Source organism: Mobula hypostoma, chromosome 8 (genome assembly GCF_963921235.1).
Source record: "Mobula hypostoma chromosome 8, sMobHyp1.1, whole genome shotgun sequence".
Lineage (NCBI taxonomy): Eukaryota > Metazoa > Chordata > Chondrichthyes > Myliobatiformes > Myliobatidae > Mobula > Mobula hypostoma.
Window position 1 is genome coordinate 51,980,230 of NC_086104.1, and position 18,812 is coordinate 51,999,041.

An 18,812-nucleotide genomic window follows, 5' to 3' on the forward strand; every position below is an offset into this window, starting at 1 on the left:
GCAGAGGAACTGAACAAGTATTTTGCATCAGTCTTCACTGAGGAAGACAGCAGGATACCGGACACTCAAGGGTGGCAGGGAAGAGAAGTATGCGCAGTCACAATTACGACAGAGAAAGTACTCAGGAAGCTGAATAGGCTAAAGGTTGATAAATGTCCTGGACCAGATGGAATGCACCCTCGTGTTCTGAAGGAAGTAGCTATGGGGTTTGCGGAGGCATTAGCGATGATCTTTCAAAAGTCGATAGATTCTGGCATGGTTCCGGAAGACTGGAAGATTGCAAATGTCACTCCGCTATTTAAGAAGGGCGCAAGGAAGCAAAAAGGAAATTATAGCCCTGTTAGCTTGACGTTGGTGGTTGGGAAGTTGTTGGATTCGATTGTCAAGGATGAGGTTACAGAGTACCTGGAGGCATATGACAAGATAGGCAGAACTCAGCATGGATTCCTTAAAGGAAAATCCTGCCTGACAAACCTATTACAATTTTTTGAGGAAATTACCAGTAGGCTAGACGAGGGAGATGCAGTGGATGTTGTATATTTGGATTTTCAGAAGGCCTTTAACAAGGTGCCACACATGAGGCTACTTAACAAGATAAGAGCCCATGGAATTACAGGTAAGTTACATACGTGGATAGAGCATTGGCTGATTGGCAGGAAACAGAGAGTGGGAATAAAGGGATCCTATTCTGGTTGGCTGCCGGTTACCAGTGGTGTTCCACAGGGATCAGTGTTGGGGCCGCTTCTTTTTACATTGTACATCAACGATTTGGATTATGGAATAGATGGCTTTGTGGCTAAGTTTGCTGATGATACGAAGATAGGTGGAGGGGCCGGTAGTGCTGGGGAAATGGAGAGTCTGCAGAGAGACTTGGATAGATTGGAAGAATGGGCAGAGAAGTGGCAAATGAAGTACAATGTTGGAAAGTGTATGGTTATGCACTTTGACAGAAAAAATAAACGGGCAGACTATTATTTAAATGGGGAAAGAATTCAAAGTTCTGAGATGCAACGGGATTTAGGAGTCCTCGTACAGGATTCCCTTAAAGTTAACCTCCAGGTTGAGTCAGTAGTGAAGAAGGTGAATGCAATGTTGGCATTCATTTCTGGAGGAATAGAGTATAGGAGCAGGGATGTGATGTTGAGGCTCTATAAGGTGCTGGTGAGACCTCATTTGGAGTACTGTGGTCAGTTTTGGTCTCCTTATTTAAGAAAGGATGTGCTGACGTTGGAGAGGGTACAGAGAAGATTCACTGGAATGATTCTAGGACTGAGAGGGTTAACATATGAGGAACGTTTGTCCGCTCTTGGACTGTATTCCTTGGAGTTTAGAAGAATGAGGGGAGACCTCATAGAAACATTTCGAATGTTAAAAGGCATGGACAGAGTGGATGTGGCAAGGTTGTTTCCCATGATGGGGGAGTCTAGTACAAGAGGGCATGACTTCAGGATTGAAGGGCACCCTTTCAGAACAGAAATGCGAAGAAATTTTTTTAGTCAGAGGGTGGTGAATCTATGGAATTTGTTGCCACGGGCAGCAGTGGAGGCCAAGTCATTGGGTGTATTTAAGGCAGAGATTGATAGGTATCTGAGTAGCCAGGGCATCAAAGGTTATGGTGAGAAGGCGGGGGAGTGGGACTAAATAGGATAAAATGGATCAGCTCATGATAAAATGGCGGAGCAGACTCCATGGGCCGAATGGCCTACTTCTGCTCCTTTGTCTTATGGTCTTATGGTCATTGTGAAGACTACTTTTGCATGAATAGTGCACTGGCAGTGAGGGTCATGTATGCACTAATGAAAATAATGCAAGCACTGCTCCACTTTGATAATGTCAAGCAACTCAGCTCATGAATTGTCAATGTACAGTCTTCTTCCTTTATCCAATTCCTAATGTTATAAAGAAGCTGCTGCAAAAATGAAACTTTCATTTAACAAGTACTTTACTACAAATCAATAATGTGGCTGATAGAAAATTTAAACCTTTAACTATGACTCACAACACTTTGAAAACAGAGAGAGAGTAACTGGTTAATACCAATTAATTAGGCCCATTCTCTAACTGCTGATCCAGTTAATGGCTTCATCCCTCCTTTTCATTTTTACAATTCAATGTGAAAAATGCCTGTGAAGAGTTAGATTATTGCTAGAGTAACCAGAACAATATAAATTTACTGCTAAAAATACTATACTGGCCATTTGGCATTCAATAAAATATGCCTGAGGAGCTCTGCCATTTATTGGCAGTGCAGTGATAATATATAATAATCATTTTAACTTAAAATTACAGCCGTTGTTCAGGTAATTAGTGAAAATCAACATTACACATACCTGTTAACATAAGGGATGCTCTTGACATCTGAAATTTTGTTCCCTGTGCAGAGGAGTGTAGGTGCTGTGGGAAGGATGAGTTACCTAACCATGGCACCATGCTGCAGGGGGCCATTCAGGAAGTGGAGAGAAGAGAAATTCAACTGTCATTGGGAATAGTATGGTAAAGGGAATAGATGCAATTCTCAGTCACGTGAATCAAATGTCCCCAAAGGCTGCATTGCCTGTTTAGTGTCCTGGTTCAGGATATCTTCTCTGAACTGAAGAGGAATTTTGAGTGGGAAGAGAAAGATCCAGTTGTTCTGGTCCATGTGGGTCCCAATGATGAAGGTACAGCAAGGAAAGAACATTTGCTAAGAGCATTTGAGTAACAATGGACTAAGTTAAAACACAGAACAAGAAAAGATAATATTCTCTGAATTCTTACCTGAAACAAAAGCACTTTGGCACAGGGTCAATAGGATAACAGAGAGATAAATGCCTGCCCTAAAGATTGGCATCGAAGAAGTGGGATTAAATTCGTGGGGCATTGGCACCAGTAGAGTGGAAGGAAGGAGCTGTTCCAATGAGACAGGCTCCTCCTAAACCATGCTAGGACCAGGATCCTGGTGAATCATATAACTAGGGTTCTATAAAGCGCTTCAAACTTTATGCTGAACAAAATAGCAGGCAAAAGTATTACAGAAAAGGTACTCACATGGAAATCAAATTGGTTGACTGGCAGATGCAGAGAGTGGAATTAAAAGGAGCATTTTCTTGTAGGAGTTGTGTCTGCTACTCTTCCTGTTATTGTTAATGATCCGGATAGATAGAGGGGCTAGTATTGTAGAGGAAGCAAGGAATTTGTAGAAGATCTTGGATACGGTGGGAAATAGGCAAAGAAGTGGCAGCTGGAACAGAGAACAGGGAAGTATATCATCATGCACTTTATTAGGAGGAATAAAGACAAAGAATATTTACTCAACAGTGAGATTCAGAAATTCGACGTTCAAAGAAGCTTGAGAGTTGCAATACATAATTCCCTTAAAGTTAACTTGCAGGTTGAATCAGTAGTAGGGAACACAAATGCAAAGTCAGCATTCATTTGTAAGACAACTAGAATATGAAAGCAAGGAAGGCTTGGGTCAGACCATACTAGTAGTATTAGAACATAGAAGCATAGAAAACTTAAAGCACAATACAGGCCCTTAAGCCCACAAAGTTGCGCCTAACATGTCCTTACCTTAGCAATTATCTAGGGTTACTGATAGCCCTCTATTTTTCTAAGCTCCATGCTCCTATCCAGGAGTCTTGTAAAAGACCCTATCATATCTACCTCCACCACTGTTGCAGGCAGCCCATTCCATGTACTCACCACTCTCTGAGTAAAAAATTTACCCCTGACATCTCCTCTGTACCTATTTTCAAGCATCTTAAAACTGTGTCCTCTCGTGCTAGCCACTTCAGACCTGCGAAAATAACCTCTGACTGACCACGCGATCAATGCCTCTCATCATCTTATACACCGCTATCAGTTGACCTCTCATCCTCCGTCACTCCAAGGAGAAAAGGTCGAGTTCACTCAACCTATTCTCATAAGGCATGCTCTCCAATCCAGCCAACATCCTTGTAAATCTCTTCTGCACCCTTTCGATAGTTTCCACGTCCTTCCTATAGCGAGGTGATCAGAACTGAGCACAGTACTCCAAGTGGGGTCTGACCAGGGTCTTGTATAGCTGCAACATTACTTCTCAGCTCCTAAACTCAATCCCACGATTGATGAAGGCCAATGCACTATGTGCCTTCTTAACCACAGAGTCAAACTGCGTAGCTGCTTTGAGTGCCCTATGGACTCGGACCCCAAGATCCCTCTGATACTCCACACTGCTAAAAATCTTACCATTAATACTATATTCTGCCATCATATTTGACCTACCAAAATGAACCACTTTACACCTTTTTGGGTTGAACTCCATCTGCCACTTCTGAGCCCAGTTTTGCATCCTTTCAATGTCCCACTGTAACCTCTGACAGTCCTCCACACTATCCACAACACTCCCAACACTTGTGTCATCAGCAAATTTCCTAACCCATCCCCCAACTTCTTCATCCAGGTCATTTACAAAAATCATGAAGAGTAGGGGTCTCAGAACAGATCCCTGAAGCACACCACTGGTCACCGACCTCCATGCAGTATATGACCTGTCTACAACCACTCTTTGCCTTCTGTGGGCAAGCCAGTTCTGGATCCACAAAGCAATGTCCCTTTGGATCCCATACCTCCTTACTTTCTCAATAAGCCTTGCATGGGGTCCCTTGTCAAATGCCTTGCTGAAACCCATATAACCTATATCTACTGCTCTAACTTCATCAATGTGTTTAGTCACATCCTCAAAAAATTCAATCAAGCTTATAAGGCACAACCTGCCTTTCACAAAGCCATGCTGACTATTTCTAATCACATTATGCCTCTCAAAATGTTCATAAATCCTGCCTCTCAGGATCTTCTCCATCAACTTACCAACCACTTTCCAAAAGTTCCAGCACATCCTCTTTCTTAACATCTACATGCTCAAGCTTTTTAGTCTGCTGTAAGTCATCCCCACAATCGCCAAGATCCTTTTCTGTAGTGAATACTGAAGCAAAGTACTCATTAAGTACTTCTGCTATCTCTTCTGGTTCCATTCACACTTTTCCACTGTCACACTTGATTGGTCCTATTCGCTCACGTCTTATCCTCTTGCTCTTCACATAACTGTTCACATATTCTGAACAGTTTTGGACCCCAAATCTAAGGAAGTATGCGCTGGTCTTGGAGAAAGCCCAGCTGAAGTTTATGAGAATAATCCTGAGGACAAAGGTGGAGCGTATGATGGCTCTGGGCCTATTTTCACAGGAGTTCAGAAGGATGAAAGGGAATCTTAAATATACCGACCAAATATTAGAAGGCTTGGGTAGAGTGGATGTGGCGAGGATGTTTTCAGTAGCAGGAGAGCCTAGGACCAAAAGGCACATTCTCAGTATAAAAGGACATCACTTTAGAACAGAGATGATGAGGAATGTCTTTTGCCAAAGGGTGTTAAATCTGTGGAGGCCAAGTCTTTGGGTATACCTCAGCTGGAGATTGATCGGTTGTTGTTTAGTGCAGGCTTCAAAGCTTACAGACAGAACTTGGGAGAACATGGTGAGAGGTAAAAATAAATTAGCCATGATTGAATGGTATAATATACTCAATGGGCCGAATGGCCGAATTATTCTCCTACAGTCTCTTGCTGTTCAGAAGTTTTTTGGGTGCAGCAGACCTGACTGGGAGAGATAAATATGTAAGCATACTGTGTGATCTATTGTATTCTAAAATTAATAGGAAGTGAATTGCTCCACAGTAAAAAAATGGAACAGAAATCAATGCGGTTATATTTACATTGGTAACAAGCAGATTTTGTAATGGATCAATTTCACTGGGTTCAGGTGTCTTTGTTTTATTTATATTCTGGGAAATTAAAAATAGCATTGATTTTTGTACAAGAAAACACAGTATATCATATCATACTACAACATATGTAAATATTTACCATAGAGACCAGGAATAACAGAATTGGCATATTGATGATGCACAGAGGGTTTCCTAAGATTAGAGTTATGTTGTTGCTACATAAAATGTTTGCCCTATTTACATTGAAGAAATAAATGTAATTTCTAATAACAGAATTTGTAATTGTGAATGAGTCATTCTTTTCTATCAGAATAAAGAATATGTTGGTTATTTGGTTTATAAATTAAAGACAAGAGCTGTTTTAAAGTTGTATTTTAAACTAAAGGTTTTAAAAGTCCACTGACCTGAGAGAGAAATTGATATCATAATTGTAAACTACCACAGAATTCTACTCAAAGTACGATTATATTGGGCAACAGTTATGTTTGACAAATATAATTGCCGTCCAAGTATTGAAAACAGATGATTCATTTAAACAAAATATTCATAATGAAAAACATATGCACAAAGAGCAGCACACATGTTATATGTTTCACAGGCTCAATTTCTGTTGCATCAGAGCCACATTTACTCAGTCAGGCAGTTTAATGAGACTTGAGAAAATAACTCATTTTAATTTTAATTTTCAACCATTTGCTAGAACATTTCCATTCAGATCATCATGTGCCTTCATCGTAGTTTCCATTTTTCAATTATTGTTTCCAATCAATCCCACTGACTTGAAAACCATTTAGTTCTTCCTAATTAAATACAAAAGGCCAGAATTTGCACTGTGAAATAATGATAAGATTATTAGCATTCACTGTAGTAATTGGAGCAATCTGGGAACAACTTCTGGGGAATGCATACATACTGTTAAAGATAGAAATCCAAAAAATTATCTTCAAAGCATCCCTGTTCCTCCCCAAAGTCTTCCCATTGAAGTGCTGAGCATTTAAGATATTGTAAACTACTGCTGTGACAATGTTGTTGTGAATGTTATATTTTTCTTATGAGGTAAAAGTGAATGTTCAATGTACTAATTTTCACCTCCATTTTCTTCATCAACATAAGTGCATCCCATCAGGAACTGGTGATTTACCCACCTTATTCTCTCATGTAAATAACTGAAAATTATACATACTTTTAAAGTGTTTTATTTTTTAAAAGTTTGTTTATCAAATTTTAGCTTCTTGGTTAATTTCATGAGTATCTTCAATCTTTGTTTCAGACACCATTACATATCTTTAAAAAAATAAAATGATTTCCCTTTTACTTTTCAGTATTCTATCTGTGATGTCATTAGTTATTCAGTCTCTTTGATGGGTGACATTAGATTTTCTAGAAGCTAACACCTGTCAGCAGGCACAATATGGAAATACTTGCCACAGAGCTCATTAGATTTTTGTAGCCATCTTTCTTCAAAGTTAGCAATGAATAACATCATTTTCCTGCTAACTGCAAAATCTAGGTAATTCTTTATCCAAACAGAAATCATTTTTATTATTTTGGAACTTAAAACATAGCTTTTGTCGAAATAGGAAAACATGAATATTAAAATTACAAACAACCTTTTTCTGTGTGTCAGTCTCAGTTGCAAGCATTCTCAAGTCACCCTTATCCAGAACCAAATTCAATCAAATCATTTCAGATACTTTACAGGAAATGTCAACTTTTCTGGGTGCAAAACTGCAATTGACCTCCCTTCTTACTCATAATTTTTTAATCCTAAACTTATGTTCCTGGTACATAAATTTGTCAATTTTGTTAATTCAGTTTGTAATCATGAAAAATATATTCCTCAAAGTTCCAGTTCTGCTTTTTAATACCAGTAAAGTTAACTGGAACCAATACTCATGTATTTTTCACTCTCTTCTCCATGATATAATCTTCATAATTTGACAAATTTCTTCAATCAAAGCTATCACTTTCTTGACTCTTTGTTACATCTCTTTTTCAATATTCTAATGCTATAGATGTGTCTTTTATTCCAGTATGGTTACTTTCAGTCCTGGGTATGACGCTAAATTGCAACTGGTGATGAGGGTCTGATAGGGGACTTTCCGAGCTTTGGGAAAGTGGAGTTACCGTTAGTCATTCATTGCTCCCGGGGCCACTCTGACCCGGAACGTTAGCACCTGCAAGGGTTGCTGCTCAGGATACAAGCGAGGTCCAACAGCGGATCTGGCAGGTTCGGTAACTGAACTTATGATGGAGAAGGCAGATGAGCTAGGATCTCAAATGTCAATGGCTATAGTATAGGAGGATGAACAGAAATAGAATCTGTTGAAGATGATAGCAATTATGTAGGAATGAAATTTAACTGTCCAAAGGATGCCTTGGTAGAATCAGCAAAGTCAGTGATTCCTAAAAAAGAAAAAAGTATAAAGAATAAATGGATCACAGATGAAATCAAAAATCTAATGGAACAAAGGAGACGGAAGAAAAAATTCTATAGAATCTAAGTCCTTAGATAAAAAAGTTAAAAGCTTATGTCAAAAAGCCAAAGAAGAATGGTTAAACCAGGAATGTGAGCAAATAGAAAGTATCCCTATTACTGATCCAAAAAGGTTACATCAACAAATCAAGAATATCACTGGTAAAAAGCTCCTCTGTTCTTCAGGTGGATGTTTGAAGCAAAGGATGGTACCATTATCATGGAAAAAGATGAGATTATGAGCAGCTGGACTGAGTATATTCAGGAATTGTTTGAAGACGATCGAGGCGAAAAAACAGAAATTAAGAAAAACATTTTAAAATCTGAAGTTCGTAATGCAATAAATAAGACGAAGAAAGGAACGGCAGCAGGTCCTGATGAATTAGTAATAGAACAAATTATCGCCCTTGAAGATTATGGAATTGAAAAACTTACTGATTTAATCAATGACATTTATGAGACTGGAATAATACCAGAAGAATTGAAAAAATCAGTATTTATCACTCTTCCTAAGAAAGCTGGAGCAATAGAATGTGAATTACATAGGACCATTCGTTTAATGGTCATATCACCAAGATACTTCTAAGAATTTTGATGACAAGAGTTTGTGAAAATCAATGGTACTAGAAACACAATATTGATGTTATGGATACTATCAGAACGAGCTATTCAAGTGCAAAAAGATTTGTTTGTTTTATCGACTACACAAAAGCATTTGATAAAGTGAAGCACAATAAGTTATTTGAAATATTACAGAAAACTCTAGATCTAGATTTGAAAGACTTCCGCCTAATCAGAAATCTGTACTGGGAACAAACTGCTGCTGTAGGAATAATTGGAGAAGTGAGTCAGTTTACGAAAATCAAGAGAGGCATTAGACAAGGGTGAGTTTTCTCCCCTGATTTGTTTAATGTGTACAGTGAAACAATATTACAAAAAAATAAGAGACATCTTGGGAATCAAAGTTAGCAGTGAAAACATCAATAATTTCAGATATGCAGATGACACTGTGTTAATTGCAAGTATGGAGGAAGAACTACAAAAATTAATTGATATAATTGTTGAAGAAAGTGCAAAGATTGGTCTATCTATCAATTGCAAAAGGACAGAACGTATGGTGATATCCAAAAAGAAGGAGAATCCTATCTGCAGGCTGAGAATAAATGGGGAAGACATAAAATGAATACAGAACTTTTGCTACTTAGGAAGCTGGGTGACATCAGATGGCAGGTGTGACTTGGACATCAAAAGAAGAATAGGGATGGCAAAAGACACCTTTATGAGAATGAAGAGTATACTGACCAATACGGAAGTAGGCATGACAACCTGCCTCAGAGTACTGAAATGTTACGTTTATCTAGTTATGGTATACGGCTCAGAATGTTGAACAATATCTAGTAACATGAAGAAAGGAATTGTAGCAGCAGAGATGTAGTTTTTGAGGAGGATGCAAAGAATATCACGGATGAAACGAATATCTAACGAGGATGTCATGAACAGAGCAAACACAAAAAGAGAAATAATGTATGAGATCATGAAAAGGCAACGTAACTTCACTGGACATGTGATTAGGAAAGAGGAGTTAGAATGAACGGTAATTATGGGAAAGATTGAAGGGAAGAAAGCAAGAGGAGGACAAAGACCAATGATGATGGAGACAGCAGCCAGAGAACTGGAAATGAATACCAATGAAGATCCACTTGACCTGAAACAGGAGTGTGTGCGCCATGGCAATCAAAGCTCAAACTGGGCATGGCACCTGATGATGATGATGATGATGGTTACTTTACTGGCATGTTTGGTTTCAGATCATTTTGAAACAACTTTTGTCATGAGTATTTTATACTACTACGTATATTCTTCCCTAGAAATTGGAAAAGCCAAAATTCAGGTGATCAATCACAGTAACACTTTTAAATAATTAGTGCCCAACCAATTAAAGATGAATTCCATGATAGAAAAAACAGTAAGCAAAATATGTTTTGTACATGATAGATCTAACAGAAACATGAGCAAATATGCTAATATATCTTTATAACTGGGGCTTTTACATAATCACATCCTGCCAAAGAAATTTCCCCTGAAAATCCTTCAGGCATAATTGATCTTCTGTGGAGTTGTTTACAGACATGAGATGGGTTTTCTTTCAATTCCTACTTCTGAATATGTGATTGAATGTATTTTTAGACACTTGTTCTCTTACATCATCTCTTTATCTCTCCCAAAATGTACCCAAATGAAGCTCAGTTGACCACCTTGCCAAGTATTGGCTCCATAGCTCACCTTTTTAAATTATCTTGTCCATTTCACATGCCATTCTAGTTCTGCTACTCTTTCATTTTGCATTCTTTCAATGAAAACTGTACACAATTTTTATACAATTCAGATACAAATCTTAAACTTCTTTGGGTCCTACCATAGTACCTCAGTAAAATGTTACCAAAGAATTTAATGCTTCACTTATGCAGTTTCCATCACAGGAGGAATTATTGGTGATGTGAGCTTGGTTTATTAAAGTCATAAGAAAGGATGGAAGATACCCATCTGGATGATTATATTAAAGGTAGTAGGAAGGTGACTTTTTATTTGAACAAGGTGTCATTTTCATTCTGTTTACCTATTGCTTCCTATTTCAGAGTTGATCAACTTGGTCTGCCTTATCGACATCATTTACCTTGACCTCCAGATTGAGACCTTTAGATTTTAACACTTTAAATTAATTTGATATTATTTTCACTAAATTACAAAAAGCTTACTTAGTAAATGTTGAAAGTCTTGTTTTATCTACCAAAGCCAATTGAACAGTTACGTTCACAAACACGAGAACTTCCTGATGAAGGGTAATGGCCCAAATATGCTTTCCATAGATGTTGCCTGCCCTGCTGAGTTCCTCCAGCATTTTCTGTGTGTTGCTTTGAACAATTATGTTTCTGACTTAATTTAGCTCAATATTTTTGATCATTTTAATTTTATTTCATACATTCTTCCATCTATGCTGCCGTTCTGAGATTTTCTTTTCTGCATAGATACTTTTCCTTCTTATTTTGATCTGATTTTTTTTCCTCGATGACAAGTTCAAAAGTAGAGCCTGAAATTCAGCTTGTCGATTTACATAAGCATCATATTCCTTGGGAAACCTCCAGATATTGGGAGCCAGCAAGTAGTTTATGCACACTTTCATGGCTGAATATCTTACTATCTGCTGGAAGTTGTTGTCTTCTTGAGAGCCAGCAATTTATGCATGTTCCCTTAATGTCAGGAATCACTTGGCTCCTTTGTCAATAAGTCAGAGGCCTTGGGACAAAATCCAAAACATTAGTGTGAAAGTAGTGATGGGGTTTCTGTTTGTTTATACAAAATGTTGGTCAAAATCCAATAAACCTATGTAAAATCATGGTAACTTCAAAAACGAAAGATTAACAAAAGCATTTCTGTTTGTGGTTTCTACATATTTTCTCTCTTTCTTATAGTTCAGTTTATCTGGAACAGTGCCTGTTCCAGGATCAACACTGACAGATTCCATTGATGCTGTGGTTTGCGGTGCATTGATTTTCTTAAGTGCACAAGAAACCTCAAGGTAGATTGTAAAAGCTTTCTCATATCAAAAGCAGCATTCTTGAAAAATCTCGTTGGTGCTCACCAATCACGACTCAGAATTTAGACATTTTCGGACATTTTAAATTAGGCTGCTCTCAAAAATCTAGACATTCAGTGAAAATGTTTTATTACATGTTTTTGTACACAATTCGGCTGTATTAATAGATTATCACCAGGTTAACACACCCAATGAAATTGATAAGTGAATATTTAACCACATTTTAAAGTATTCATTTTTATAAATTCCAGGTGGACTTTCCACTTGCAATTCTTCAAATTAATTGGCATTAAAATAATCATATTTTAAAAGCTATTTGTTGTACTTTATTGACATCTTGTTTTAAGAATAAAATATAATGCATAGTAATGTAACACACATAAAAGTTGCTGGTGAACGCAGCACGCCAGGCAGCATCTCTAGGAAGAGGTACAGTCGACGTTTTGGGTCGAGACCCTTTGTCAGGACTAACTGAAAGAAGAGCTAGTAAGAAATTTGAAAGTGGGACTTCAAATCTCTTACTAGCTCTTCTTTCAGTCAGTCCTGACGAAGGGTCTCGACCCAAAACGTCGACTGTACCTCTTCCTAGAGATGCTGCCTGGCCTGCTGTGTTCACCAGCAACTTTTATGTGTGTTGCTTGAAATTCCAGCATCTGCAGATTTCCTCGTGTATGCATAGTAATGTATTCATAATATGTATAATTCCTTAATCTTTAATTGTCCTGTGAGGGAAGGTCTCAGAATATTAGGAAAAGCTGAACAGTCATCCTCCAGCCACAACAATCATGTATGCAATTGTGTCAGTAGCAACTTTCCCTTATTTAGTTTGTGAGAAAGAAAAACAACAGAATTACCAAAATAACACACACAAAATGCTGCAGGACCTCAGCAGGTCAGGCAGCATCAATGGAAATGAATAAAAAGTCGACATTTCAGACTGAGACTATCCTTCAGGGCTGGAAAGGTAGCGGGAATTAGCTCAAATAAAAAGGTGGGGAGGGGAAAGAGGATAGCTAGAAGTTCACGAGTGAAGCCAGTTGGGTGGGAAAGGTAAATGGCTGAAGAGGAAAGAATCTGATAGGAGAGGAGAATCTACCATGGGTAAAAGGGAAGATTGAGGGGCACCAGCAGGAGGTGATAGACAGATGAGAAGAGGCCTGAATAGAAGAAGAAGAAAGGGGCATGGGAAATAAATACTGGAATAAAAAATTGATATTCATGCCATCAGGTTGGAGTCTACTCAGATGGAATATAAAGTGTTGCTTCTCCACCCTGATAGTGGCCTCATTGTAGCAAAAGAAGAGGCTGTGGACTGACATGTCGGAATGTGAATGGGGGAAAAAAATTAAAATGGTTGACCACCAGGAATTTGAACAATTGATGAATGAAGCACAGATGTTCGACTAAGCGGTCACCCAATTTACAACAGGTCTCACCAATGAAGACCATCAGGAGTATCAGATACAATAGATGACCCCAACAGGTTCACAGCTGAAGTGTTGCATCACCTGGAAAGACTGATTGGAGCTCTGAATGGAGGTGAGGGAGGATGGGAATGGGCAGGTGTAGAACTTTGGCCTCTTGCAAGGAGGAAGGTTAGTGGGGAGTGATGAATGGACAAGGAAATCATTGAGGGAATGATCCCTGCAGAAATCAGAGAGTTGGGTGGAGGCTAAGCTGTTTTCAGTGGTATAATCCCTTTGGTGATGGCAGAAGTTGCAGAAAAATGTTTTGTTGGATGTAGAGGCTCATGAGATGGTAGGTTAGTACAGGAGGAGATTTATCACCATTAAAATGGCAGGAAGATAGGGGGTGAGCGTGGATGTCAGTGAAATGGGGGTGATGCAGGTGAGGGCAACATCAGTGGTTGAGGAAGGGAAACCCTGATTTTTGAAGAACGAGGACATCTCTGGATGATATCGAAATGAAAGCTGTATCTTGTGAGCAGATGCAATGGAGACCAATAAACTAAGAAAAGGGAATAGCGTTTTTTTTTATAGGAGACAGGCTGAGAAGAAATATAGTTAAGATAGTCATGGGAAATGGTAGGTTAGTAGACGGTTTCTCCCTAGGGATGGAGAGGGGGAGATTGAGAAAGGGGAGTGTCATGGTCCGATCTGTGAAATCCGCATTCTGGTTCACGGTCTGGTCCATGTTCCTTATTCCAGGTTTTCCAATTTTCCCCAGTTTCTGTTGAGGCAGCTGATTCTCGTTTGTGCTGGCTTCATAAATAGCTTCAGGATTCAGCCTCTGGCTGCTGGATTGTTCCTGTTCTCACCCTCTGTCTGAATCCCTCCTCTGCCCCTTCCTCCTGAAGTCTTGCCATGCCCCTGCAACCTGTGTCTGAAGCCTCGCCTCGTCTCACCTGTAACCCTTGCCTGCACCGCTGTCTAGTTCAATCATTGAAGCAAGATAAGGAACTGTCTATCGTTGTTTTGAACTGTCCCTGTGTCCATGCCTTCACTCGGTAGGTCCGGCCGTATGCCGCTACCTAGTGTTCGGATCTGTCTTTGTGTCCTCACCTTCGCTAGGTAGGTCCAGTCGTTTGCTACTACCTAGTGTTGGGAATCGTGTTGTTGTGTTCTGCATTCTGCGTGCTGAGTCCCGGCCCTACATCCTGCTTCCAAGGAGGGGTCCCGGCTCTGTGTTCCATGTTCCTGCTTCTCCCTTGACCAAGGCTTTGCGTTCCTGTCGCTCGCTCGACCAAGGCTCTGCGTTCCTGTCTCTCCCTCGACCAAGGCTCTGCATTCCTGTCTCTTCCTCGACCAAGTCAAGGCTTTGGGGTCTCATCCAGCCACGATCCAAGAATCTTGTCCTGTCCAAGCTATGGCTTTGTGTTGTCATCTTGTCCATGTCTCTCGCCCAGCCCAGGAGTACCTTTCCCAGCCTGGTGCTGGGGTTCCCTCATCCTGTGCTAGGGTTCCCTTGTCCTGTCCAGGGTTCTCATGTCCAGTCCTGTTGCCTCTCCTCGTCTTGTAGCCACGTTTTGTCCTCACCTAGTTCTGGAGTCCAAGCCCGAGTCAAGTCCCAGGTTCTGGGTTCTTGCCCAGTCTCTGGCTCGGAGTCCATACCCAAGCCTCAAAGTATCCTTGCCTCGAGGAACCCAAGCCTCGTCATGCCCTCACCTCAAGGAACCCAAGCCTCGAGGAACCCGAGCCTCGTCATGCCCTCGCTTCGAGGAACCCAAGCCTCATCATGTCCTCGCCTTGAAGAACCCAAGCTACAAAGAATCCAAGCCTCAAGGAACCCTAGCCACATCCATTCCTGTAGCCACGTCATGTCCTCGCCTAGTTCCAGGATCCGAGCCCGAGTCAAGACCCAGGTTCTGGGTCCTTGTCCAGTCTCTGGGTCAGAGTCGAAGGCCAGGCTCCTAGTTCCCAGTTCTTAGTCCTGGTTCCACTGTCCTAGTCAAGTCCTAGCGCAGGCCCTGTATCCTTGTCTCGTCCAGGGCCTGTGTCATGTCCAGCATCCTTTCTTCCCCACTTCCCTTGCTTTCGTCCCTAACTCTAGTCCAATTCCTAGTACTTCAGTGTCAGTGTCTGCGTCTTGCATTTGGGTCCGCACCAACGCCCCCTTTATGACAAGGAGGGAGTGCCAAAAATGGACTGAGTTAATTTAAGGGGGGGGGTAGAATATGGAGGCAACATTGAAGGAATTTATGAGCATCGGTGAATGAAGCAACACCAATGTAATTGTTAATGTAGTGAAGGAAGGGTTGAGGAGCATTACTAGGAAAAGTTTGGAAAATGGACAGTTTTACGTAGCCGATGAAAAGGCAGGTATAGCAGGTGCCCATGGGTAGTGCTTGAGTCTGGAGAAAATAGGAGGAGTTGAAGGAGAAATTGTTGAAGGTGAGGGATTATGGTTGTTTTGGAAACAAAGTGGGACTAATGATGTTTATATATATATATGTTCCATGATCTATTTTGGAAGTTTCACTGACTCTAACATTGCACCTTCTCAATGAAATATCTACTCTCCAAGAATAAACTATCTATTTATTAGCTCTGTAATAAAACGTTCCCACAATAACTTGTGTCTCCAGGAAGACCTTTGCAATGTGCTTCATTAAAACATATGTCAAAAGCAACGTGTAGTTATTCAGCATTGTGCAAGAGAATAAAATCACCAGCATGATGGCTGCAAAACAAAGACCCTGCTTAAGGAAAGACTGATGGTTAATTAATTTTAGTATGTTTCCATTTTTATGAACTGCAATATGCTTTTCTGCCTGACTCTTGACAATTTTACTTTCTTAGCCCTCTGAATTTTCACCATCTTCAAACTTTTAACTCCATTTGCCTGCTTATCAATTCCTTCAAGTTTCAATCAAATTAGATTCCTACAATAAACACTACAATGTTCAACCCTATAGAAGTTGCACTGCAAAGTGGCACCATTAACAACTTTGAAGAGGTACTGCTATGAATTCAGTCTTTGCTCCTGAGGTTGTACTAAGGCATTCAAATTTTTGGATTTAACAATATGACTGCATTATCCCACCTGACCTTAGGTGCTGTGGTTTAAATGATGTGGACTCGAAGATGTCAAATTTTTCACTACATCTCAGGTGATAATATAATGGTGTCACAAAAGAAAAATCCTTCAACTATATGGCCATCACTGATCTTGACAGTCAACTTCATTAAAAGAGTTGATTTGATAGTTCACATTTGCTCGTTTTTGCAACCTTTGCTGGGTACAGTTTGCTGTCCCTTCGGTTTAAATTACCACAGTGGCTACATTGCAAAATAATCTAATTGCCTGTCAAGTCATGAAGTTGTAAAGAGCGTTAGATTAACACAATTTCTTTTATATAGGCAGACTTATGCGATTCACTATGTAAATCAGAGCACTGAAATCATGCAAAGCGTCACCAGCTAGAAAGTTCTGTCCCGCTATATCGATGGTTGACCATTGTCAAAAAACCCTCAGTTTACTATTATTGTAAGTGTGATACTTCAGTGTAATTACAGATATAAAGCTGCCAACTGTGGTCTGTATATTCTGAAGAAACCACAGGAACCGATTGTGCTGTCCTCCCCATTCACTTTTCACTTGCCAGGGTCGGACTTGGTCAACGAATGGTTCAGCGGCACTGAAGTTCTACTGCAGTTTAGTCTCTTGGGTCCCCACAACTTTTGCCTGCACCAGTATAAAACGAAAACGAAGACTTGTGTACTCACAGCGCGCTGACGCTTCCGGGAAAATCGTTTGGAATACGATTGACTTTGCTCTCCTGGCAAATGATACGATTATCCGTTCTGCAGCTGCAGAGCTTGGGGCAGTTAGCGCTGAAAACGAGATCTCGAAGCACCCAAAGCAGCAACAGTACAAGCCAAGCCATTGTCTTGCGTTTCACATAGTTTTACGGGCTCCAAGAAATTTCCGTCTCTAAGTTAAAGTTAATTCTAGCACCTCGCAAGTAATTGATCCTCTTTAAAAGTATTAGCTGGATCAAGAAACTCAATTGTCACCAGTAGCCCGGAGGCGGAGCTGGGCGTTGGGGACACCAGTGGGGAAATGTCCGTTTCATTCGCACGGTGCATCCGACCGGATTATGGGAGGTCTAACTTCATCCCTTTACTCCAAAAGCCTTGGGACCGCTTATCTGTCGCTCGTCGTACACACTTTAAAAAAAATCCAGAGTATTTTCAAGAACATTGCTGACGCTCTTAATATCTCTCCTGGTATTAAACAGACGGTAATCACCTATATAGCGAATCTAAGACCTTGCTGGGAAACATGTTGATAAAGCTCAACGCTGTAACTCAACTAAATGTAAAACAAGTATGTGAAGTGATTAACTTATTGTGCAGCACCACAATATTTTTAAATAATCTAAATGGTTGCATTTTATACATTCTTTGAAAAACAACTTACCAATACAAATCATACAAATTTAAAGTCACTAAGCACTTGTCCAAGTTGCTGGATGCAGCATTTTAAACATTTTCTAAGAGGAAAAGAAGTTTATCAGTACTGACAAAAAATTGTTAAATTGTGTTAACAGCGTGAGAGTAATTAACAAAAGGTTAATGAGGGAGTGGAAACTGAAGAACCTGTCGTGTATGAATCAAGAGTGTCCAAACCCAAAGGATCTCAAAAATTAATTTAATAATATCTGTATGTTTTAGAGCTGCAAGACATGCATGCAATATTTAATAAAAAAATTTTAAAATGCTATAAATGTTAGAAATGTCTTACAAAAACAGAAAATGCCACAACTGAACAAGAATTAAGGCAGCATTTAATGTTATATGTGCATATCCTAAATCAGATCCTGCCTGACCTAGTGAATGTTTTCAGAAACTTCAAAATTTGTTTTATACCTGCATTTTATTTTTCCATAGTTGACTAAATGAGTGCTCCATCATTGTCATGGTCCGGTCCATGAAGTCCGCATTCCGGTTCACTGTCTGGTCCATTGATCCTTGTTCCGGGTTTTCCTGTTTTCTCCCTTGTTCTGTTGGGTGCCTTAATTGAGGCACCTGATTCTCATTTCAGGCGAGCACTTAAATACCTCTGCAAACCAGGGATTGTTCGCTGGACCATTCCCTTGCCCTTCCTTCTGAAGCCTGGCCTGCATCCCCATCAAGTTCAACCACTGGAGTGAGACCGGAGCCTTGTCACACCAAGTTAAGGATCTATCTATCGTTTAGTTTGGAACTATCTCTTTGTGTCCCTGTGTTTAGTGTCTGTGTCAAAGAAGAGTCCCAGCCCTAGCTCCTGTTCCCAAGGAGGGGTCCTGACTCTGTGTAAATCCCTGGCCCAAAGTCCTGTTCCCAAGGAGGGGTCCTGACTCTGTGTAAAGCACCGGCCCTAAGTCCTGTTCCTGAGGAGGCATCCCGGCTCTGTGTTCTGTGTTCCTGTGTTCCAAGTTCCAGACACTGTGTTCCATTCCTGTCCATGTCAAGGCTTCATGTTCTCGTCCAGTCCAGGAGTCTCTCAGCAGTTTACCTCGGCAAGTGTCCTTGGCAGTCATCCAGGCCTTGTGTC

At 40.2% G+C, this 18,812-nt stretch overlaps 1 protein-coding gene across 3 annotated transcripts in view; it reads right to left on the reverse strand.

The window, feature by feature from the left end:
* fshr (follicle stimulating hormone receptor) overlaps nt 1-17,686 on the reverse strand; it is a 193,559-nt gene extending 175,873 nt beyond the window's left edge. For all 3 annotated transcript variants that reach the window (XM_063055836.1, XM_063055837.1, XM_063055835.1), the window contains exon 1: nt 17,000-17,686. In XM_063055836.1, the coding sequence (XP_062911906.1) occupies nt 17,000-17,160 (161 nt within the window). In that variant the 5' untranslated portion in view covers nt 17,161-17,686. The remainder of the gene's footprint in view (nt 1-16,999) is intronic.
* Between the last annotated feature and the right edge of the window lie 1,126 nt (nt 17,687-18,812).